This window comes from Hyperolius riggenbachi, chromosome 7 (genome assembly GCF_040937935.1).
Source record: "Hyperolius riggenbachi isolate aHypRig1 chromosome 7, aHypRig1.pri, whole genome shotgun sequence".
Classification (NCBI taxonomy): Eukaryota; Metazoa; Chordata; class Amphibia; order Anura; family Hyperoliidae; genus Hyperolius; species Hyperolius riggenbachi.
In genome coordinates, this window is record NC_090652.1 from 252,851,987 (window position 1) to 252,877,836 (window position 25,850).

Consider the following 25,850-nt stretch of genomic DNA (forward strand, 5'->3'; position numbering starts at 1 on the left):
ATACTGAAGGGCGGGAGAAGATACTATTGGTTGCTTAGGATGTTGACTGATTGGCTACTCTTAGAAAAGGGGAGTTTGTACGTTAGTAATTACGCATAAAATTACGCGTAAGTCTTCGTAAAATTACGCATACCTAGCAATTACGGTAGACAGCGTAATTACGATACCACTTAACTGCTTACGCGTAATTACGCGTAAGACCGTAAGTTACGCGTAGCGCTTACACGTAAATTTACATTGAATTACGTTGCGTAATTACGCTCATGCGTAATTTCGGCCCAGCACTGATTTTACTGCAAAATCTACAGCTGTTTAAAAAATGCATTCAATGCAAGAGTACTTAGCTAATGAATACATTAATAAAAACTGGCCCCTAAGTTGGACTTAGTATTGTTGCTACTCCTTAACCAGTTTGGGACCACAGTACAGTGGGATGCGAAAATTTGGGCAACCTTGTTAATGGTCATGATTTTCCTGTTTAAATCGTTGGTTGTTACGATAAAAGATGTCAGTTAAATATATTATATAGGAGACACACACAGTGATATTTGAGAAGTAAAATGAAGTTTATTGGATTTACAGAAAGTGTGCAATAATTGTTTAACCTCCCTGGCGGTAAGCCCGAACTGAGTTCGGGCTATGCCGCCGGGAGGCACAGCTCAGGCCCCGCTGGGCCGATTTGCATAATTTTTTTTTTGTTACACGCAGCTAGCACTTTGCTAGCTGCGTGTAACCTCCGATCGCCGCCGCTACCCGCCGATCCGCCGCTATACGCGTCGCCGCAGCCGCCCCCCCCCCCCAGACCCCGTGCGCTGCCTGGCCAATCAGTGCCAGGCAGCGCCGTGGGGTGGATCGGATTCCCCTTTGACGTCACGACGTCGATGACGTCGGTGACGTCATCCCGCCCCGTCGCCATGGCGACGGGGGAAGCCCTCCAAGAGATCCCGTTCTTTGAACGGGATCTCTTGATCTCTGATCGCCGAAGGCGATCGGAGGGGCTGGGGGGATGCCGCTCGGCAGCGGCTATCATGTAGCGAGACATTGTCTCGCTACATGAAAAAGAAATTTTTTTCTTTTCAAAAAAACGTATTTGCTGCCCCCTGGCGGATTTTAATAAACCGCCAGGGAGGTTAAACAAAATTAGACAGGTGCATAAATTTGGGCACCACAGACAAATAAATGAAATCACCATTTAGTAGATCCTCCTTTTGCAGAAATTACAGCCTCTAAACACTTCCTGTAGGCTCCAATGAGAGTCTAGATTCCGGCTAAAGGTATTTTGGACCATTCCTCTTTACAAAACATCTCTAGTTCATTCAGGTTTGATGGCTTCCAAGCATAGTCAGCTCTCTTTAATGCTGGGTATACACTATGAGATTTTGTGGCTGATGTTTCTGTCAGATCGATTATTTCCAACATGTCCGATCTGCTTTCCAATTGATTTCTGAGCATTTTCCCGATCGATTTCCATGTAATGGGAAACAGAGCGGAAAATGCTCGGAAATCGATCACAAAGCAAATCGGACATGTTGGAAATAATCGATCTGGCAGTAAATCGGCCAGAAAATCTCATAGTGTGTACCCAGCATAACTCACACCACAGATTTTCAATTCTATTCAAGTCTGGGCACTGAGATGGCCATTCCAGAACGTTGTACTTGTTCCTCTGCATGAATGCCTTAGTGGATTTTGAGCAGTGGTTAGGGTCGTTGTTTTGTTGGAAGATCTAGCCCCGCCACAGCTTCAGCTTTGTCACAGATTCATGGACATTGGTCTGCACAATCTGCGGATACTGAGTGGAATCCATACCTCCCTCAACTTTGACAAAATTCCCAGCCCCTGAACTGGCCACACAGCCCCACAGCATGATAGAACCACCACATTTTACTGTAGGTAGCAGGTGTTTTTCTTGGATTGCTGTGTTATTTTTCCTCCATGCATAACCCCTTGTTATGCCCAAATAACTCAATTTTAGTTTCATCAGTCCACAGCACCTTATTCCAAAATGAAGCTGGCTTGTCCAAATGTGCTTTAGTATACCTCAAGCGGCTCGGTTTGTGCTGTGGGTGGAAAAAAGGCATACAGCATCTCCGTGTGTAAAGTGTGCCGAATGGTTGAATGATGCACAGTGACTCCCTCTGCAGCAAGATGATGTTGTAGCTGGTCTGTGGGTTGACTTTGACTATTCTCACCATTCGTCGCTTCTGTCTATCCAAGATTATTCTTGGTCTGCCACTTCAAGCCGTAACTTGAACTGAGCCTGTGGTCTTCCATTTCCTCAATATGTTCCTAACTGTGGAAACAGACAGCTGAAATCGCTGAGATAGCTTTCTGTATCCTTCCCCTAAACCATGATGGTAAACAATCTTTGTCTTTAGGTCATTTGAGAGTTGTTTTGAGACCCCCATGTTGCTACTCTTCAGGGAAAATTGAAATAGGAGGGAAACTTACAACTGACCCCCTTAAATACTCTTTCTCATAATTGGATTCACCTGTGAATGTAGGTCAGGGGTCACTGAGCTTACCAAGCCAATTTGAGTTCCAATAACTAGTTCTAAAGGTTATGGAATTAATACAATGACAAATGCCCAAATTTATGCACCTGACTAATTTTGTTTAAACAATTATTGCGCACTTATTGGTAAATCCAATAAACTTCACTTCTCAAATATCTCCTAAACGTCTCCTATATGATACATTTAACTGAATTTTTTTATCGAAACAACCGATTTATACAGAAAAATCATGACGATCAACAAGGTTGGACCGGAATCAGCACTTCCTCTCTGCTCTAAAAGTTACGCAACAATATAATTAAAAAACAAAAAACATTTCTTTGTGTCAGCTGATTTAAATCCTGCAATAAATCTTCAGTGTGCCTACATCCTGCTTTCATAAAAGCAGACATATCCTGGGTTTACCAATTAGTTCTCTGCTAAAACAGCTGAGAGATCAAATTACAACTTGTGCTTAGTCACAGATGAGGGTAAATTAGACAGGCTAAGTTCTCTAAATACATACAGGGTGCATTTCTCTCTGTTTTCCTTCTGTCCTGTGCAAGAGTTCAGTTCCACTTTAAGGGCCAGAGCCTTGCGGTCCGGAAGTATTTAGTTAAAGAGTACTTCCTTTTGGAAATGTACTCACCAGTTTTCTGCACTTGAAACAAAAAGAAAGACAGAGGCGCATTGCCACTATTGGACCTTTTTGAGCTTGCACTCCTTGCCTGATGAAGCGGGTTATACCTGCGAAACGCGTTGCGGAGTGCCAAAATAAATTGATATTTGTGATTTGAACAATCTCGATTGTCCATCATTTAAGGAGGTAAGTCCACCTGTACTCCTCCTTTTTAGTTGTTTTTAGATCATTTTAACCTGCCTGGCGCCTCTGTCCAAATTCACCAGTTTTCTGAAACACTTACCGAAAGTGACCTCCCCCGATCCGCTCTTATCAAATAACTGATAGGCTACAATGAACATAGCATCGGGGGCACACAACACCGACTCGAAAGCCAGAAACTCTTGGTAGGAGATCAACCTGCGGATAACATCATAGAAACAACTTTGTCAGAGAGGTAAGAGAAGGAGCAAGGCAGCGAAGGGCTCGACCGAACAAAGTGCTACATTCTGTAAACATCTCCTGCGCCATTATCTAGCCACCCATCGGTTGCGCTTGTTCACTTTTGGCTTAATGCATACTGTAACATGTTATCTTGTGTCACAGGCTGCATGTGTTGACAGAGATTTAAACAGATGGTGCTCCCAGCATGGGAAGCGGCGCGGCTAATGTACTGCTCAGGTAACACTGGCTGCCCATTTCCGATCTACATTTTGCTACCAGCTCTATCTGATGGCGAGGATTGTAATGAGACACTAATGCTTTCTCAATGGGGTTTGAAAGTGTGGACTATTTCAAGGTATGTCAAGCTTGAAGATAGGCAGACTGTATGAAAGGCTGAAAGTATGCTGTTATGTGTATGTGATCGGGTTACATCTGCACTTATGTTTCCTTCCAGCGTGATAAGTTGCTATCATAAAGGTACCCCCCCCCCCTTGCATTTGTTCCAGATGGGAATTACCCCCTTATTGTTTAACTTACATTCCAAGTTCAAACAACGCATTTTCATATGCTTTTAAAAAACGTTATTTTAAAATATTACACATAAAAAAATGTGAGTTTTTGCAAAATGAAAAAGGAAAAAATATCCTGTTGCACCATTGCATAGATCTTTATCTCCCCCTAAGCAACCAGCCTGCACACTATAGTCCCTCACCCATTATTCACATGTGCGCACAGAAGGGGAGGAGGAAGTGCTCTGCCAGAAGAGGTCACGCCCCCTCTACTGGTGTCCAAGTGACAGACAGCGGGTTTGGGCCAGTGAAAGCCACGCAGTTCGTTCTGTTTACACGTCACTGAGGCCGGGCAACTTCCTCTTTCCTGGCAATAAGAGCAGGGTCTACTAGGTACTTGCATGTTGGATTATTATGGCTCTGTACAATTTAACAAGCTGACACATCATTGCATTCCAGCGGTTCTGGAGGTGTGTTTAGCTTCTAAGGGTACAATGGTTAATTTGCATATATTCAGCAGTGGTGCCTGGGAGACATCTCGAGCTCACTCCAACCTGAATTATCGCAAATTCTTTCTGTTTTAGGAAAGCAAATTTTTGTTTTTCTTAACATCTTAGTAAGGGGGCTTTTAGGACCATTGTAGTCCCTTACACACTCCAATGAGTTCTGGGTCACCATGAGCTTGCTGGTTAGTCTGTACCTCTCGGTTTACAAGCCCTACTCCATAGAGCCAAATTAATCCATGCCATGCACTGATGAGGATCAAACAATCCGAAACAGTCTGTATGCATGTTGGATTATTATGGCTCTGTACAATTTAACAAGCTGACACATCATTGCATTCCAGCGGTTCTGGAGGTGTGTTTAGCTTCTAAGGGTACAATGGTTAATTTGCATATATTCAGCAGTGGTGCCTGGGAGACATCTCGAGCTCACTCCAACCTGAATTATCGCAAATTCTTTCTGTTTTAGGAAAGCAAATTTTTGTTTTTATTTTTATTTTTGTTGTACTTGTATTAATACATTCATATATTAAAAATAAACACATTTTCTCGGCAGAACTATTTTTATTGTACCTAACAATAGGTACAAAATGTTTAGTAGTTACCGTAGTTTCAAACCAATACTCAATTAGAAAAAGCAGAGAGCGCAGAAGTTGCTATTCCAGGTTATTTATACAAAAATGGCAGTAAGTCAGGGCTGGTGTACACCAAGGGCTTGATTCAAATAGCATGCCTTATCCAAGTTAACACTCCTTGAGGTTGATTCACAAAGCCGTGCTAATTCATAGCATGGCCGCGCTATGCTTCGCATAAAACTTTACGCGCATTATAACAAATGTTTGCGTGCGTTCATGCTGCACAACGCGTACTTTTGCACTTGTTGTGCCACGTGAACGCGCGCAACAGTTTGTTATAGCGCACGTAAAGTTTTATGTTAAGCATAGCGCGCCCGTGCTATGAATTAGCATGGCTTTATGAATCAACCTCCTTAACAGAGATAACACACCTTATCAGAGATAGTACTCCTTATCAAAGTTAACACCTTATCAGAGTAGCATAGCGAGTGCTCTGAACTTATGCCTGCTAATTGGCAAGGACGAGAGCTCCACTCATCCTGCCCTGAGCCCGTAGCGCTTGCTATGCTACTCTGATAAGGCATGTTAACTTTGATAAGGCATGTTAACTTTGATAAGGCATGTTATCTCTGATAAGGCATGTTAATTCGGATAAGGCATACCATTTGTCTTAGTGAATCAAGCCCCAAGAGAGCTTCTGAGCGCTTTTAAAAACGCTAACGCTTTCAAAAGCGCTTGGCTATTGTGTTTTAATAGGATGGATCACACCAGAGCGATGTGTTGTTTTTTTTCCTAATTTTTAGGCATATACTGTATATTTTAACATTCCTCCAGTGGGCTTTTTTCAAATCTTTTTCAGGTGTTAAAATGATTGGGACAAATGTACGAAAAATGTTATTTGAAAAAACAAGGAAGAGAATTGGCTCTTTCTTCTACGAAAAATGTTACTAGCTGCAAAATAAAGACTTGAAAATGCCTGGAGAAATGCATATATGGGTTGAACTCTCCTTCCCAGACAGTTTAAACAAAATATCCATGCAAACAGGGCCCAATTCCATTTCTATTCAAAGGACACCGGAAGTGAGAGGGATATGAAGGCTGCCATATTTATTTCCTTTTAAACAATTCCAGTTGCCTGGCTGTCTTGCTGATCCTCTGCCTCTAACACTTTTAGCCATAGACCCTACAGAAGCCCGTAGATCAGGTGTTTCTAACTGAAGTCCGACTTAATCTAATCGGGACTTCAGTTGCAAGCTGCAGGCTTGTTTCAGGTGTGCAATTCAGATACTACTGCAGATAAAGACATCAGCAGGACTGCCAGGAAACTGGTACAGTTTAAATATAAATAAATATGGCAGCCTCCATATCCTTCTCAGTTCAGGTGCAAAAAATGCAGATGGTGCCACTTGAACTTTTTCCCTCGAGATCTTAAGAAAATCATGGAAACTTCTCAGCACACTTCTTAGTAGCCACAGAGGCTTTAAATGGAACACTGGAGAAACTATTTGTTTTTTTTGAACTGCCTGTTCAGGAAGAGAGCACAGGGTGGAAGCAGGGTGGTTTGTTTTGGGCTTGGGGTGTTCTAAAGTTTTTGGGTCTTTTTGCCTTTAAAATTGTAAACATATTTCTATTGCAACTTTTATTTGTAATGGAAACTACTCTTGACCAATGGCTATATGATATAAGCTGAAATTGAAATTATATAGGTTTAAAAAATACAGATGGGTGAACTTGGCAGAAATGCTGCAACCACAACCTCCACAAATACAACCACCCTGCTGGTGATTATCTGCTGACTCCTGCTAAATAGCAAAATCCAGGCTTGGAGTGTAATAGAGATGTAATAGAAACGCTACAGAAGGCATGAAGATGCATTCCTCTCACCCATCTTTGGTCTGGTCTGCGACTCCTCCCAGTAGCTCCACAGTCTTGGGGTTGTGGTGAGGATCCGTGTGCAGTCTCAGGTATTTCTGCACAAAGTCAGAGGGCGTCATGTAACGTTCCCCATCTTTCTCTACAGTGGCGTACTGAGGAAAGCACAAAAGCAGGAATCACTATTAGCATGTTCATGGAAAGAACAACAATAAAAAAAAAAAACAACATTGCAAGCACAGATATTTCTCCGCAGACAATAAAGTGATAGAATACAGCAACTGCAAGTGTTCCTAATGCATTTGTCAGAAAATAAAACACTCATCAATTTTCCCATTTGATTCTTTGCAAATTCTATTCGAAAGTATGGATCGGACAGGACGGAAAATTTAAAACAATCGGGTGCAGAACGATGGCTTGCAGCTATAACCCTGCAGTTCGATCGATTTTGAATTTACAATTGATGTGCAGTGTATGGTAGGAATTCCTTCATCGATTCTTTTCAGAAAGGATTCAATTTGTTTAGAGTATTGGGTGGAAATCGATAAATATGCCCATACATCTAGCGAGGATGGGCAGATTCCACTAACAGACAAATCTCTCTTTGGTTGAATCTGATTAGAGAGAGATCTGTCGGCTGCCCATACATATCAGGCCAGTTTCCGATTGGTTTCAGCATGAAATCTCTCGGAAATCAGCCGACTCCGCCGTCTTGCCGATGCTCCCCTAATGTATACAAGTACCTCCCATTTGTGTATTTATACATTACCTGTCCTATGTCACCCACCGCACAGTGCCCATCCGTCTTCCGGTTCTTCCTCTTCCATTTGCGTTTCACAACCCGCCGGCGTCTGGCACGTGGCGCATGTGGAGTCACGTCACCCGGTGGATGACATAGGACAGGTAATGTATAAATGCACACACGGGGAGCACATTTATACACTAGGGCCGGGGGTACAGTTGCATTCATTGCTTGTCCCGATACCGCCACGCACCCGACAGACCATGACGGCCCGACATCTTGCAGCACGTCCAATCAATACATGCCACCAATTTTCATGGTCAATCGGCCGCCAAGTTGAGAAATGTAGGGCCACATTAAATGTATGGCCAGCTTTAGAAGCATGAATGGAAACAAACTGCAATGTCCATGAAATAGGACTGTACAAAAACGGTAATACAAAAACCATACGGTATTCAAATGGTTGTTATAGCTATCCATTGTCAAGATTCCAATTCATATACTGTATTAACCCCGAGTACTATAAGCTGAGCGTTTGAGTATTAATGACATAATCAGGAGTTACAGTACCTTCATTGAAAGTAGTAATTCTATCATCCAGGCTTTTCTATCAGCCATCAAGTTTGCCCCACAAACACCTGTATTAGATGTGTGGTGGACACAAATTCACAAAAACGCAATTCTCACACTAATCCGTGTGTGAAAGGCTCCATACTGAGTATGAACAACAAGTCCTACCTCTAATGCTGGACATACAGATTTTAATTTTTTCAATTTCAATTGCTCAATGCCAATTTTAAACTAAAACAAACAGAACAATCCTGCAAAGTCATACTAACAAGTTAACATGTTTGATACACTGCAATCATTTTTCCATGTAAATGTTTGTATGGGAGAACGGAAAAGGTTAGATCTACTTAAGCAGAAGAGATTTTTTTCAAAACATAATTCAACAGTATTGAGAGCAGAGAGTCGGCACTACAGTAAGCGCTGTCAATGAGGAGGAAAAAGCAGGATGCACACAACTTTTCTGGACTCTGGTGCTATCAGCGTGCTCTGATATAGGCAGATCAGTATAACACAGCAGAAGAAAGGAAGGAAATTGGCACTGCTGCTAAAGCTTTATTCCAGAGTGTGGCAAACATAGATATCCAATGTGCAACAAGCATAATCTTCAGAGTGAAACATCACATCATTCAATAGGAGACATAATATGGAAACATACCATGACTTAGAAAGGTGGTGCAGTGGTGGTGGGTGCTGGGCACAGAAAGCCTTACGGCTGTTTCACGCCGCATGCACTTCTACGGAGGCAGCCTCCGTAGGTACAGTTCGGAGTTTAAGGTTTTCCTTGAGTTCTTGAATGTCAACAGGTTCCATATAGCCATCTCATATGGCATGTGTATCGGCCGGATGGTATGTGCAGTTTGTACTCCGCATGGATTGGTTTTAAAATTTTGTCTTTTTTTTTATCAATAAAGCATCCATTTTGCTATTACACTTTATACCTAGTAGTTTGTAAATTATATATTTTTTTGTGTTACTGCCTCTGAAGAAGCGAGTTACCGGCTAAACAGCTATCAAGCAACCTCTTCACCCCCCCCCCCTTTTACCACTGTTCCTATCCAAGCACAATAAAGGACTTTTACAGAAGGGGTGACTTGCTTTTCCATTCTTCTATTGCACATTGGACTGTTTCACGAGGTAATAATCCTCCTTGCTGCATCCTGGTGCCAGATTATATGTACTCTCTTCACAGAAACCTTTACTTTTTCTTTATATTGTTGAAGATTTCATCTTTGTTGGTTGGAATGATAATAGACTTCGGTCAACGGGACATTTTCCCTATAGTAGTATATTACCGTAATTAAGATCTATGTTAATGTAAATGTTTACTGCTTTAAAACTTATGGGAATACTGAGACTACTGAATTGCTTGTGATGTGGTTTTCCATATAAACTACTATATTTTCTGGACTATAAGACTCACTTTTTCTCCCCCAAAAGTGGGGAAAAGAAGCCACTGCGTCTTATAGTAAAAATACAGGGCGTTCCTGACTTGTGAATGCCTACCGATACCAACCTCTTACCTGCCGCAATGTCAGGGACTCCCTGTACTGTGCCCATACAGAGGAGGACACAGGGGGACAAACAGAGGACATGGTGCACACAAAGGGGCATAGAGGAGGACACAAGGAGGATACAAAGGGGCATAGAGGAGGACACAGGGGGACACAAAGGGGCATAGAGGAGGACACAAGGAGGATACAACGGGGCATAGAGGAGGACACAGGGGGACACAAAGGGGCATAGAGGAGGACACAAGGAGGATACAAAGGGGCATAGAGGAGGACACAAAGGGGACAGCAAGGGGCATAGAGGAGGACAGAGGCGGCACAAGCGGGACAGAGGAGGACACAGGGAGACACAAGAGTTACAAGGGGGCATGATGTACAAATTCACCATGGATGCAGCAGGTTTAGTATATATTTTTTCCCTGGTTTTTGTCCTCTAAACCTAGGTGCCTCTTATGGTCAGGAGCGTCTTCTAGTACAAAAAATAGGGGAAAATCGGGACCCGAACGCCACGTTCGGGTAAAAGCGCGCAAACAGCAACTCCTTGAGGTATTGTGAAAATGCAGTCTTAATAATAGTCACTTGCAAATGAGCAGCCCAGCCAGGCTCAGCCATGAATCACACGGTATTAATAGATCCATTTTACAAGACAGAAGGCGTACAGCCAGCAAAGGTGTGACGGCTCCAATCTGTCGCTGTTCATCTGCAAGTCACTGTTATTAGCATTGCATTGTCACCGTACCCAAACCTGTTTCAGCTGTTTCAGTATTGTGGATTTAGGCTAAGCTGCTCATCATGGAATCACTCCCTTACAATGGAGAAGCAATAGGGGGCAGAGGTAGCGACCGCACTGGACCAGAGAGACCCTCCTTCAACCGCTTTATCAGCTCTTTATTGGTGCTAAGCTAGTAATGATACGCTCTATATGAGCTTTAAATTAGTTGTCACCATTAATGGACAGTTCACTCCCCCCCCAACCCTATGACATTGTAGCCATCCTTGGCAGGTTTTGGTGCTCCATGTCAATTGATATGTATAGAGCACATGATGGGGGTGCAATGTTAAACTCGCACTGGGGTCCAGAGATTCTAAGCTACACCAGGCCTCGTTTCCATCTGTCCGCTTCTGTCTGCTCCTGTCTGCTTTTCAGCAACGTGTATCAATCTGTAACATTGATGTGCTGATAAAAAGCAGACAGAAGTGCACTAAGTGGAAATGAGGCCTCTAATGTTGGAAAGCATTCCTATACATCCTTATTCAAAATTCAGGAAACCTATAAAGAGGATATACAAAACAATTCCAGACGAAGTCATTGGTCTAAGAGGTTTCCGTGTTTGATTCTATGTCTGCATCTTCACCCTGTCACAGAGGATTATTACGTCTGCAAAGGATGGACCGCACTATTACACTGGCCAACAGGTGGCCCTGTTGGTGAACTCACGGATTGTCATAAATACTGGTACAACTGTAGAGTAACAAAGGGAACATTACATAAAATGTTTGTAATCATTGAGCAGTTATAAATAAGATAAGATAGAAGGGTTATTCCACATTCATACAAAATTCCATACAGTGTACACACTCTAAAGGTCTGCAATGCAAGAACAGGCTGGTGAAAGTCTGCACTGAAATGACATCTGAAGGCGTACATACAATTAAGCTGCCATGAGATTTGGGCGCAGGGTAAAGCCGATAAACGTCTCACCCTGCTCCTGCAAAAGTCCCAGAGGCACTAATTACTATTCCCCCTCCAGGTGGGGAAAAGATGTAATTCAGCTTCCAGCTTACTCACTGAGCACCGCTGTAGCCGTAATTCCTATTACAGCCTATGGTGGCACCAGCTGCGCCCAGATCTCTGGAGCTGTTTTTACAGCGCTCCATCTGAAGGTCTGGGCAGGAAATGGTTGGCGAAGGTCTTCGAGGCAGGATATGACATCTGAAGGTTGAACCAATGATAATTTTCTTTGTTGCAGGAGGATTCCCACTGGTTCTTTTGCAAACCAACATGTATGCCTCCTGATCTCTGGGTGGAGTGGGGGCGGAGGTATTGAATTTCCATGGGGCAGGTATACAATATTTGTGCGCCAGGAAGTCTAGTGCACCATCTATAGGCTTCCATTGTGTAGGATTTACAGCATTTATGGTGCAAAAATGCAGCGGGTCAGGACTTTGCATTTGCGGTTCTGAATTTGCGTTGTGCATCTGCCTAACATTTGATGGTGTAAACACGTCCCATTAATAACATAGTATAGAATTACCATCCGTTTTTGCGTTAACTTTCCGGGGAAACAGCGCTTTTCTCTTTAGTGTGAATGGGCTGTTGCTATTGATGTAGAGTTTGAGCCTTTAACCAGGGTTTCGAATCCTGGCCAGTATGTAAGACAATAAGGTGTGCTTGGGCAAGACTCCTTTGAACCTGGACATGGAGTGTGCATTGAGTGGCTGCAACCCTGAAGCGCTTTGAATCGGCCAGGAGAAAAGCGCAATAAAAAGGTTACGTGACTTGCCCTGTCTTGTCATACACCGGGTAAAAACTTTATAGCATGTAATCTCTCATTTCTCATAGTAGTGATTAATTCATCCACTACGCCCATTGTATCTATATTAGGTTGCAGCAGGAATATGAGAACCAATCTAACTGCTTGAATGGTACCACTCAATGCAATACAACTGTATGCAGCAGCCAATCTCCTGCTGTTTATCCATGGGCCCCTTAAACAGATATTTTTCATCAGGTCCAATCACAATTAGATTAATACATTGCCCAGAATCAGTCAGAAGTTGATTAATTTGCAATGGCAAATTCAACCAAAATAGTCTAATAGGTCAGAAATATTGATAGGTGTATGGCCAGCCTAAAGGTGTATACACATGCCTTTCAGGATTAAAGGAACACTATCGATTACCATGTTTTCTTTTAACCTGGGATAGAGAGAGTTCCTAAAGTGCTGATAAATAATGATGTATACATTTGACTTGCTTTTCCCTTATTTACTGTATCAAATTCTTTTCACTCTGAACTGATCTGACAGCAGAGGGAACCATGAGGGGAGGGGGAATTCTCTCACAGTGCATCTGTTAACCCTGTGTGTGAGAGAAAGCTCTCAGCAGCTGCATGTTTCTGACTGAACTGTCTGCAGAGAACAGAGGAAATGTAACTTGTTATAAACATGTGTAATTGTCTGTGAAACCTGACAGCACAGCTTTTCGTATTTTTTTTTTTTTGCTTTCAGAGAAAATCTAGAGGCCACCGCGGCTGCCTGACACCCTTCTGAAGATCATTATTTTCACATCCGGTACACTTTAAATATCCAGATATCATGATTACACACTAATAAACAGATATCTCTGCTATTAAATGTCCCCACAGAACTAAAGCATGGTGTATGCCTGGAGTCAAATACCTGACAGGATGTTGGAATTGAACACAGTGAAACTTCACTACTCTGCCGCCCTGCAGCTCTCCTCCACCCTTTCCTGAGTGTATATGCAAGCCATATGATATATGCTGAGCAGGTAGAGCAGGTGTTGCACGCAGAGAGCCTACTGCCAGGGATTGCCTCACACTGATCAGCGTGCCGTTCACAGAACTGCTGCCAGCAGACATGACTTTGGGCCATGCTCATCATTTCGTACCACTTCCCTGCACAGTAACTGTGTGGGGCGTGTCCCCCTGGGAGCGACAGGAGTTGTCATGCAATGATGCGTGGCTCTGTAAACTTTCTGTCACAACAAAGGGAACATGTGCTTTGTGGTATACTGCTTGCTACGCCAATGTTCTGTAGACGAAGGCTGTTCTGACATGCGCTGCACAGTGTATTCACAGCAATCACGCACACGCCAGGCCAACTAAGGACACCAGAGAATATTTATAGCTATTACACTAACCATATACAGGCAAATATTTCATCAATATGTGGAAACAAATGCCTGTTTTCTCCAGATATTCCAAAAACGCACATATTTCTACCATATGCAGCAAAGACATTTTTAAACTTACTGTGCTTATAAGTTCAGATATTTTTATATAGTTTTAACAGAGGACAATTTTATATGAATTATGCATAAAGCACGTTTTGTAACTTTTCATTCTCAGCATTCTCCAGCTGCTTGCTCACTGCATTCTTCCCCCTCCCATTCAGTCTTAAAGAACCACTATTGCGAAAAACAGTCAAAAAGAAAAAATGTGTAAACACAAATGAGACGTATGTTTCTTCCAGAGTACAATGAGCTATAAATTACTTTTCTCCTATTAATGTGAAATCTGACGGAACTGACAGGTTTTCAGTATTGCATTTTTATTTACAGAAGCACTCCGTGGAAAGAAACTACACAAAGATGTACACACACACACACGTTTACACACTTTTTTGGCAGTTGAACGGAGCAACTGCCATTTACTAAGTGCTTTTAAAAATAAAGAAAACTGAGAATACCCCAGAGGAGATGGGCTAATCCAAAACCTTCTACTATCCACTGAAAGCGATAGCAACTAGAAAATTAATTTATAGCTCATTTTACTCTATGAGAAATGTACTTTTTATTTATGTTTTATATATTTAAAATTGTACAATGTTTTGTGACAGTGAGGGCCAAAGGGAACTTAAAGTGAGTGGGATATAGAGGCTGCCCTATTTATTTATTTTTAAGCAAAACCAGGCTATACTGCCTCAAACGCCTTCAGGCTGGTTTCACACTATAAACTGGCGGTAGCTGTGCGATCGGAAGACTGAATTCCACTGAATGCTAAAAATAACCTTGGGGGATTTCCGCATTAATACGCGGTAATCCCCTTCTGGCTGACAGCCAAACAGGAAGTGAGGCTTTCTCTTACTAACTTCCTGTGCAAAGCGCATGGAAGTGTATTTAAAAGATACGCTTATGCCATGAAAACCATTTAAAAAAGCTGCGTCGTCATAGACTTACTTGACTTCCGGTCCGCCGCACGTCGCCACGGGTGTTGCCCGAAAACGCGCAGATGAGCCACTTCCGGCTCATCGCAGCCACTGTGAAAGGTGCTATACACAAATTGTCAGGCTGTGCAATATTTACCTTTTCTGGCTCCAGCGGGGGTGCTGTTGAGGCTCTCCGCTCGGAAATAGCCGATCTCTGTCGGGTCCGCTCTACTTCAATAGAGCGGGCCGACAGCAATCAGCTATTTCCGTCTAACTCCGAGCGGATAGCCGATACTGCACCTGCGCTGGGAAGGAAAATATTTACATCTCAGCTGTTCAGAGGGGCACAGCGAGACCGCCGTGGAACACAGGAGGACAGGGGAAGCCTCTATAGGATCCGGAGGCTTCCCCCACCCAAGGTGAGTACCCCCCAAGAGAACTTTTTTTTGTTACAGAGTTTCTTTAAGCCTGGTACACACATGCAATTTTGATTGACTAATTATTCAATCCAAGCACCTCTGTCTGACAGAGGCACTTAATCTGACTTACATTCTATCCAGTTGCTTCCTATTTTGCTTGATGAAGCGGGTCATGCCTGTGAATCGTGTTGCATTATGGAGCAGTCAAATAAAGCTTATTTTTGTCTGACATTCAACAAAATTGAGTCTTCTTTGGGGAGAGAAGTCCATGACTACGTCCCATTTTATACTGTTTTTTTAGAGTAATTTACTCTAGGATTGGTGCCTCTTCAAGTGTTTTTTTATCAGTTTTGAATCCACCATTGGTGGAGTGGGGTCAGGTCTAATCTCCCAATCAGTGGTTGCCTTAGCGGTAACACTTTGTGATTATCATTTTATATAGGACTCTGTTTACCATTATCGTAACCTACTACACTATTGGCGGATCTCTGTTTTCCTTCTCTTCTCTTCTGCAGAATTGAGCATAAGTACAGTTATCCCATGACATTGTTTAGCAATCTGTCATGCTTCACTAAAGCTGTCGTCTGTGTGTGGTTTGAGGCTGTACGGACATGCTGCTAGCCTCCAGTCTAGCAATGCAGTTGTTTGCTATGGTGGGGGAGAAGGGCCACAGAGTAAAACACTATACAGCAGCATTGAGTGGGCGGGGGGAGTAGGATAACAATGACTTCAGCAAAGAATCGGCCAAGATGATCCACCTGACTGACTGCTGACCGAGCTACTGGGGGCCGCTGTACACTTTCAATAAAGGTGAGACATCTAAGAAATATTGTTAAAAATTAGTTCTAGCTAGAATTTAAAGCCCGTTGCCTCATCTGTTAACCCCTTTGTCTACTCCTTCAGTGTCTCAACCCCACCACCCTCTAGATCAGGCATGGGCAAACTTGGCCCTCCAGCTGTTAAGGAACTACAAATCCCACAATGCATTTGCCTTTATGAGTCATGCCTGTGGCTGTCACAGTCCTGCAATACATTGTGGGACTTGTAGTTCCTCAACAGCTGGAGGGCCAAGTTTGCCCATGCCTGCTCTAGATTGTTAGCTCGCAAGGGCAGAGACAGCCCCCTTGTGTTTCCTGTTTCTGTTTATCCTAAATTGGCCCTAGACTAGGATACATACATAGACATAACTATGGTTGGCGTTAGCTTGTGAGTCCCTCTGAGGGACAGTTAGTGACAGGACCGGGCGGCACATGACAAGACAGAGCAGCACAATGGCGTAGTGGTTAGCGCTCTCGCCTGCTGGGTCCCCGGTTTGAATCCAAACCAGGTCAACATTAGAGATGTGAGCGAACAGTTCGCCCTCGAATCTCTATGTGGTTGTACTACTTCCGGGTCGCTATGACCCGTAGCAGCCGTACTAATACGGGTCATAGCGACCCGGAAGTAGTACAGGGTGAGGGGTCCGCTGGCGAACGGTTCGACGATATCCCTAGTCAACATCTGCAAGGAGTTTATATGTTCTCCCCGTGTCTGTGTGGGTTTCCTCTGGGCACTCCAGCTTCCTTCCACATCCCAAAAACATACAAATAAGTTAATTGGCTTTCCCCTAAAAATTGACCCTAGACTAGGATACATACACTACACTATACATACAGACATATGACTATGGTAGGGACTAGATTTGTTAGCCCCTCTGAGGGACAGTTAGTGTCAAGACAATATACTCTGTACAGCGCTGCAGAAGATGTCGCCGCTATATGAAGTAAGACCTCATTCACATAATTTTGCACAGATGGCCATTTGATCGGAACGCAACACGTACGATCACAGGCCATCTGCGTCGTGCTCCTGATCCCATTCATTACAGTGAGTAGGTCAGCACTGCGCGTCTCGAAAAATGCATGGAGCAGTGCGATAGCGCATCACACTGCTGCGCGGCGCATATGATGGGAACGATAGACGTGCTGTCTATGCACTTCTTGCGTGTCGAACATCATACGCGCTGCCGAAATACACACGGCAGCCCATATGATGTTAACAATGCTAAATAATAATAAATAGACATAATGCAAGCATTTACTATCCTCAAAGCCGCCAGTTTGAACCTGTCCTTTGTGTATATGTACAAGCTGCTATTAGGAGGAAGGCAGGGGTAAACAACAGGTGCCCAGGGGGTGATTAGAGCACTTCAAGGAGACGATTATAAAACATTATAAAGTATTACTGATCAGGAAGCAACTTGTGATGAATGTAACATGCTGATAAGTGCACTTATCCTGTAAAATCTTCAGCATAATGAAAGGTAAACAAGCAATTCAAGCCTGCAATATAATTATTATTATCTTATATTGACGAGCGCCAGCATAATAAACATCACTCTTTTAATTAGATAACACCTTACCAATATTACATCTGTTAATCCACCCAGCAACTGACTTTTTTAAAGCACACCTGAAGTGAGATGGATATGGAGGCTGACATTCATTTCTTTTTAACGTGGACCTGAACTCTTGCACAGGACAGAAGAAAAACAGAGAGAAATGCACCCTGTATGTATTTAGAGAGTTTAGCCGGTCTAATTCCTCCTCATCTGTGACAAATCACAAGTTGTAATTTAATCTCTTAGTTGTGTCAGCTGGCTGCCACGGCAGCTCATTTGTAAACAGAGGTTGTTAACCCTATGTGGGCTTCTATGAAAGCAGGAACTGGACACACTGTGGGTTTATTGCTGGATTTGTATCAACTGTAGCAAAGAAATGTTTTTCTTTAAAAGTTATTATGCTATTGCTTATCTTTCAGAGCAAAGAAGTTCGGAGTTCAGAACCGCTTTAAACAATGCAAGTTGTCTGGCAATCCTGCTGAGCCTCTACCTCTAATACTATCAATACTATCAAGGCAAACAGAGAACTGGCAGGCACACAGTCTGGACGTGGGTCAGGGCCTCACTGAGAGGCTGTGGAGGATGAGTGGCAGTCCCAGAGGAAACTCAATGAGGTTCATTCACAAAGCTTACTTATTTTTCACCTTAGCGGTCAGGAGTGCTAATGCATGAGATAAACAAATAAGGAGAGATAATTCATGAGATATATAGATAAGGAGAGATAAATCACGAGTTAAGTCATTTAAGGAGCAATAAATTGTGAGTTAATAAAGAAAGTGAGATAATTTAAAGAGAAGCTGTACTCTAAAATTCTTACAATAAAAAGCATACCATTCTCTTCCTTATGTTCTCCTGGGCCCCTCTGTGCTGTTTCTGGCTCTCCCTGCTGCAATCCTGGCTTGTAATTGCCAGTTTTAGGCAGTGTTTATAAACAAAAGACATGGCTTCTAACCAGCTCGTGATAGGCTGAGAGAAGCTCAGTCTGTGACTCATACAGAGCCTGGAGGGGGCATGGAGAGGGTGTGTATAGCTTCTATCCAAGCACAAGCAGAGCAGCACATTCCTGCCTGAGTGCGACAAAGCAGTCAAAGGAAAGAAGATTAGATCATATAACAGAGATAACACAGCCACTGTGCAACTAGGAAAGGCTGCAGTTAGACAGAACACATTAGAACAGGTATAGGAACTTATAGGATAGAAAAAAATAAGGCTGAACCTTTTGTTACAGAGTCTCTTTAACAGAAAAGCTTTGTGAACCAGGCCTAATGTGTTCCGGAAAGCAATAGAAGGCATGAACAATCAATAGAGAACCCTGAACATCCGGCACATTTAGTACATTAGCACTCAATGGGGTTGATTCACAAAGGTTACTTATTTTTCACCCTAACTGTAAGGAGTGTTAATGCAGGAGATGAACAAATAAGGAGAGATAAATCATGAGATAAATAGATAAGGAGAGAATTCATGAGATGAATAGATAAGGAGAGCTAAACCATGATTTAAATCAGTTAATGGGACTCCGAGGAGTGCCCAAATCTAAAAGAATACACTTACCTGGGGCTTCTTCCAGCTCAGGGTAGGCGACGAGGTCCCGTGGCATCCTCCTGGCTCCTCTCCTTCATCCTCTGCTGGCCCTTCGTTTTCAGCGTCCCCCGGCGACACCCGGGCCTGGTGTCGGCCGGCTCTTCCTGATTAATTACGCAATGCGTCATCGCACCGCCCGGCGTGACAGGTCTGCAAATGCGCGGAAAACCCATTGCGTCATTAATCAGGAAGAGGCAGCCGACACCAGGCCCGGGTGTTGCCGGAAGAAGCCCCAGGTAAGTGTATTCTTTTAGATTTGGGCACTCCTCTGAGTCCCTTTAAGGAGAGCTAAACAATGAGTTAAGTCATTTAAGGAGAGATAAATTGTGAGTTAATAAGTAAGAGGAGATAATTTAACAGAAAAGCTTTGTGAATCAGGCCCATTGTGATGTGGTTCTGGGTTGGAAGGTGGCTGTGGGCACCAGTGGGTGTCTGTTTGGCAGTGCTTAGCCTCTTATTGAGGCCAAAAGTGCACAAAGTACTAGAGTCTGCGGTCGTTCTCATGTGTCTGTTCAAAGACGGACTTCCGAGACGCTCATAATGCCCTGCCCCTTCTTGGGATGTAAACCAATAGGGAGCTAAGCATTGAAAAATGGCCGTGCGCCCACTGATGCCCACAGCCACCCTCCGACCCAGAACCACATCATGATGAGTACTGATGTGAATGTTTTTGTACCATGTTTAAGTGATGCACTTGTGCTTTACAACAGCTACGAAATTTACTCAATTGTGCCGGATGTTTCAGTCCTGCAATTGTTGATTGTTCATGACCTCTAAAGCTACGTACACACATGCAACAACGATCGTTTGTTGTGAACGACTAACGAACTTTTAATTGATGAAAGAACGACCTAAGTAAAGTTAGTTTTTAAAGGTGTGTAACGATCTGATCGTTAGAACGAATGTTACATCACATAAAGCAACTATTGCGCTTGCGCATAAAAATGAAAAGTTCCATGGAGATATAGTGAAATGCGCATGTCAAGCCTAGTACGAACAACCGTTTCCAACGATGTACTACTTTTGCAAACGATTGTCGTTGGAAAAAATCCGCCAAGATAGATCGTTCGTTTTTAACGATCTAGCTTGTCCGTCGTTAGATTTAATGGTCGTTGGCTCCTTTTTTTTAAACGATCGTCGTTTGAAATGATCGGGGAACGATCGTTTCAAACGACTATAGTCGCATGTGTGTACGCACGATAATACTCTAAAAGTGTTCATACATCTAGCGATGATTGGCAGATCCAACCAAGAGACAGATCTCTCTCTGATCGAATCTGATCTGATTTGATTCTGTTGGCTGCCCATACACCACAAGCTGCTGATTCGCAATCGATTTCAGCATAAAATCTTTCGCCATTGGACTCATGAAGCTGCCTTGCCCCCCTCTGGCTGCATCCTCCCAAATGCTTTATGTGCATCTCGGTGCTCGTGCATCAAGATACTTTACCTGTCACGCCATCCCAGCACATTGGTGCCCTACGTGGCTGCCGAAGTTATAGCATGTGGCGTGTGTGATGTCACACATGCAGTCTACGTGCTATATGCCAGTAGTCACGTGGGGCGCCAATACAGAAATAAGGCGCACACAAATCCACAGGCACTGGGGTTAAATATAACATTTGGGAGGGACAGTGGCCTGATCAACCAACCAGTCACATTAAGCCAATATTTTCCAGCATGTCTCATCGATACATTTGACTAGTTTATGCTTTCGACCAATTTCAGCCTGAAATTGGTCAGATCATCAATCAGGCATGCTTGTGGCAGCATTGATTTTCATCCGATTTCATTTTTATTGAAATTGGATGGTAGATCGGCCACCAAATCGCTAGATGTGTGGCCACCTTTAGCCATAGGCCCTGAACAAGCATGCAGATCAGGTGCTCTGACTGAAGTCTGACTGGATTGGCGCCACCCTTGTTTCAGGTGTGTCATTCAGACACTACCGATGCCAGACAGATCAGCAGGACTGCCCAGCAACAGGTATTGTTTAAAAGCAAATAAAAATGTCAGCCTATAGATCCTTCTCACTTCAGCCTATAGCTCCCTCTCATCTTTTAACTCAGTGCAGCTTCTGTTACATACAGAAAGCTGCCGACACTTCAAATTGAACATAAAACAAATAGAGTCACAAAAATAAGCAAAATAAATGATTTCTGTTTTCTAATTAGTTATTCTAAAACAGCCCTTTCAGGAGGTTGAGCAATACAGCCTGTAAAACCTTTATATAAATGATTGACGTTATGATTGGCTGTGGCTTCTGACCGCCTCCCAGCAGAACCTTTGTAAGATCTGAGACATGTGGCCCTGTTTCTGCACTGGGCAGAAGTATGCCTGAAGTGCTCAGAACTCGTTCCTGGCTGTTCTCAGGGAACGCACAAATCACAGGGGAAACTCATGTTACTTGTTAATTTCCAACGCAAATATTTGGCTTCTCATTTTACCAGGCAAAGTAAAAAATGACAGGATCAGTGTCACAAGGGTTTTATCGCAAAATCGGCATCAAAATATTGTACGTCTGACTTTGACGTGCAGCCTACAGACTGTCAAAAAGAACAAATCACAATTTCTGCGTTCAAGCAAGACATTACAGGAGTGGTTTGTATGGGGCAATAAAGGCTTACTGTGCTTATACTTAAAGAGAACCTGAAGTAAGAAGAATATGGAGGCGGACATATTAATTTCATTTTAAACAACACCAGTTACATGGCTGTCCTGCTGTTCCTCTGCCTCTAATAAGTTTAGCCATAGACCATGAACAAGCATGCAGATCAGGTGTTTGACAAGATTAGCTGCATGCTTGTTTCAAGAGTATGCAGCTTGTGATTCAGATACTGCTGATGCCAGAATGATCAGCAGGGTTGCTAGGCAACTGGCATCGTTTAACTACTTTAAATCTTTTGGATGTAGCTGCTACGTCCAAAATGCTGCCCCCGCTGCCGCTCATCGTTGCAGCCGATCCCCCCGCCACCGCCCGTTAATCAATGAATAGGAACATAGTTCCCATTCATTGATCTAAGTCCCTGTATGAAAGACTGACGCTGTCTATGATACGGCTCCGTCTTTCACAAAGCCCATGCTTTCACGTCCACGCATTACTTCTGTTTTGCGTGGTAATACTTGTGGCCAAATAGTAAAATTACATGTGCAAACATTTTTTTCATTTAAATGAACTCCTAACATCCCACACTCCCCAATAGCTACACCAATTTTTTTTTTTGGCAAAAAAAATTAAAAATACACAATTCAAAAAATAAATATAGTCACCTTAGGGAATTAATTTGTTAATATGTATGTCAAGAAGGTATATTACTGTTACTTTTTAACCACTTGAGGACCCACCCTTTACCCCCCCTTAACGACCAGCGCTGTTGTTGCTGATCTGTGCTGGGTGGGCTCTCCAGCCCCCAGCACAGATCAGCGTGCAGGCAGAGCGACCAGATCGCCCCCCTTTTTTCCCCACTAGGGGGATGATGTGCAGGGGGGGTCTGATCGCTCCTGCCTGCGGGTGTTGCGGGGGGGGGCACCTCAAAGCCCCCCTCCGCGGCGAAATCCTCCCCCTCCCTCTCCTACCTGGCCCCCCCTGGAGATCCGGGCTGCACAGGACGCTATCCGTCCTGTGCAGCCAGTGACGGGACGTCCCCTGTCACATGGCGGCGATCCCCGGCCGCTGATTGGCCGGGGATCGCCGATCTGCCTTACGGCGCTGCTGCGCAGCAGCGCCGTACAAATGTAAACAAAGCGGATTATTTCCGCTTGTGTTTACATTTAGCCTGCGAGCCGCCATCGGCGGCCTGCAGGCTATTCACGGAGCCCCCCGCCGTGAATTGACAGGAAGCAGCCGCTCGCACGAGCGGCTGCTTCCTGATTAATCAGCCTGCAGCTGGCGACGCAGTACTGCGTCGCTGGTCCTGCAGCTGCCACTTTGCTGACGCGCGTTATGAGTGCGCGGTCGGCAAGTGGTTAAATTACAGGCTTGTAAAAAATGGACACAAAAAAACGGAAAAAATGCACCTTTATTTCCAAGTAAAATATTGGTGCCATACATTGTGATTGGGACATAATTTGACTGGTGTAATAACCGGGACAAATGGGCAAATAAAATACGTGAGTTTTAATTATGGTAGTGTGTATTATTTTAAAACTATAGTGGCCAAAAACTGAGAAATAATGATTTTTTTCAATTTTTTTCTTAATTTTTCCATTAAAATGCAATTAGAATACAATAATTCTTAGCATAATGTACTACCCAAACAAAGCCTAATTGATGACGGAAAAAAAACAAGATATAGATCATTTTGTTGTGATAAGCAGTGATAAAGTTATTGGCGAATGAATGGGAGGTGAAAGTTGCTCGGATGCATAAGATGAACAACATTGAAGGCTGAAGTGGTTAAAATGAAATAAATATGGCAGCCTCCATATTTCTCTCTCTTCAGGTTCCCTTTAGAGCTGATTGCACACCTAATATTAGTCTGAATCAACCTTCATATGACCCTGAGCCATGGTGCAGCAACAGGGTTATATAGTGCCGCCCCTCCGGCTAGTGACTTACTCCCTGCTGGGCAGGAGATACGTTGCTGGGATTCCTGTCAGTCACCACATGTGCACCGCACTGCTTTCCCATCATGCACACTTACTGCATCCTCCATTGACTTGCAGTGCTGCATACTCCATGTGGTAGGCACAGATCATGCTCCAGCCTTTGCGTCGACATTGTGCCGATTTGTATACTTGCATCGATCACGTGAAGTGTGCAAGTCTCCGCCCTTGTGGCGGGAAGAGTAACAACGCAGCGTGCAAGTGTACAAGGGACCTAAAGAGGAACCAAACTAAAAAGAAGCTTTGACCATATTGCACCCACAGCATTAAAAACTAAAAATACAACAATACTACCTAGCTACCCCTCCACCATTGTTTGGTATTTGGGTAAGAAATGTAACCCTTTTCAATCCTATGTCAGACTATGTCCAACATCTGCATTTTCTCCTGTAGCACCAATGTGGGACATACTGTTGTTTGACATAGGAAAATGTGGCTGCCACTAGATGGCGCTGACATCTAGTGGCAGCCAGACTACGTCCAACACTGATCTCCACTGGCCATCTCCCCTGTCGCTGCACCCTCCATCTCCCCCGCTCCTCCACTGCATTTTGCCCCATAGCAGGGCATTGCTGCTGGAGTGGTCAGGCATGGCATCCCTTTATAAGGACAAAGTCTGACACTTTGATCCTCTATAGCAGCACACAGCACCGCATAACAACTAAATTACACTGGCACTCATGCAAGGGGGAGAGTCTACAGTGCGCAAGCTGGCGCTGGCCCCCACCACTAATGCCAGGCCACCTCGTCCACTTTAAGTCAAAGTCATAGAGCCTCCTGCTGCCGATCCTTTGTCCCAACCACCCATTTTACCCCCAGGTCCCGTGTGTGTGTGTGTGTGTGTGTGTGTGTGTGTGTGTGTGTGTGTGTGTGTGTGTGTGTGTGTGTGTGTGTGTGTGTGTGTGTGTGTGTGTGTGTGTGTGTGTGTGTAGGGGGGGTGGGGCATGTGATGGATGATAGTGAAAAGGGATTGGAAAGGGTTAATGAGCGCAATTCAAACATAGCTGGCACTGGCACGTAGCTTTTGAAAGGAAAATAGTTGGCAGTTCAGGGGTTAAGGGATTTAGGTTCTTAATTTTTTATATATATACACACAATATCTGACGAATCATTTAGCCCGGGCTGTGACATCAGGATGCACGGCTGCACTTCCCGCCGCGCACACGGCAATGCTCCCCTAAGCGCGCGTGGTCGCGCTCCCCACCGCGCACGGCCAGGCTCGAGCGCCACGCTCTCTGCTGCGTGTACCAACGGCTGTGCTCCCCAATGGCCGCACGCTCCCTCTGTCCCCATCCTCCTCCTGTCGGCTACATATGCGCAGTAGTGCAAAACCACGGACACACAGCCAGGAGGAGGAGGACGCAGGGACAGTTAGGGATTATTATAGAGGATTTCCAAAAGTGTAGTAAGAGGAGGAGGAGAACATACTGTACATATAAAGTTCAGAGTGTACGCTTGAAATAAAGCTACACACGTGGATGTATCACTTACACTTTACAATACAGTGTTTACAAATTTTGACAATGACAAAAGGGTCACCAGATAAACTTTATGGACAAATGAAAGCTGTTGATTATCTAACCTGCTTTTAATTAATTTTCTCTTAACCTGTAGGTTTGTCATGATGACATAGACAGAACTGTTTTTAAAACAGAAAGTCAGCTGTATAAGGACAATGTGTACCAGTCGGAGGAAGGCAAGTCTTCACTATGCAGAACTCCAAGGAGGAGAGCCAAATTTAGGCCGGAATGTGTGGCCTTTAGGAGCCTGAAGTGAGATGTCCTACACACTGACTTGTGTGACCTTCCGTGCAGCCTGGTCTTCAGTCAGGCCCATTTTGTTTTCATATTATTCATATTGTTGTCAGCTCTGCTTCAGACATGAACTGAATTACTTCAAAAAGTGCTACACATTTTCAAAGCACTTCAAACAAGTCTATTTAAAAGAGGCATGTGTTAAGGTCCATACACACGCTGAATAAGAGTTGGCGCACACAGACCAGCGATGTTGCTGAAATGACATTACCCAGCAAAAAGTTGTTTAATGAACATTGTTCACGATCACGGATATTCCAAACTGTGCGCGCAGAGAAAGTAACATTTCACACTACATGCGTGCATGCTCTAGAACAGG

The 25,850-nt window shown here is 43.8% G+C and overlaps 1 protein-coding gene across 1 annotated transcript in view; it reads right to left on the bottom strand.

The window, feature by feature from the left end:
• SLC25A12 (solute carrier family 25 member 12) overlaps positions 1-25,850 on the bottom strand; it is a 194,416-nt gene that overhangs the window by 136,757 nt on the left and 31,809 nt on the right. Inside the window, exons 3-4 of the mRNA XM_068245524.1 lie at positions 7,030-7,172; positions 3,419-3,534 (exon numbers count right to left, since the gene is read on the bottom strand). Of these exons, the coding sequence (XP_068101625.1) occupies positions 3,419-3,534; positions 7,030-7,172 (259 nt within the window). The remainder of the gene's footprint in view (positions 1-3,418; positions 3,535-7,029; positions 7,173-25,850) is intronic.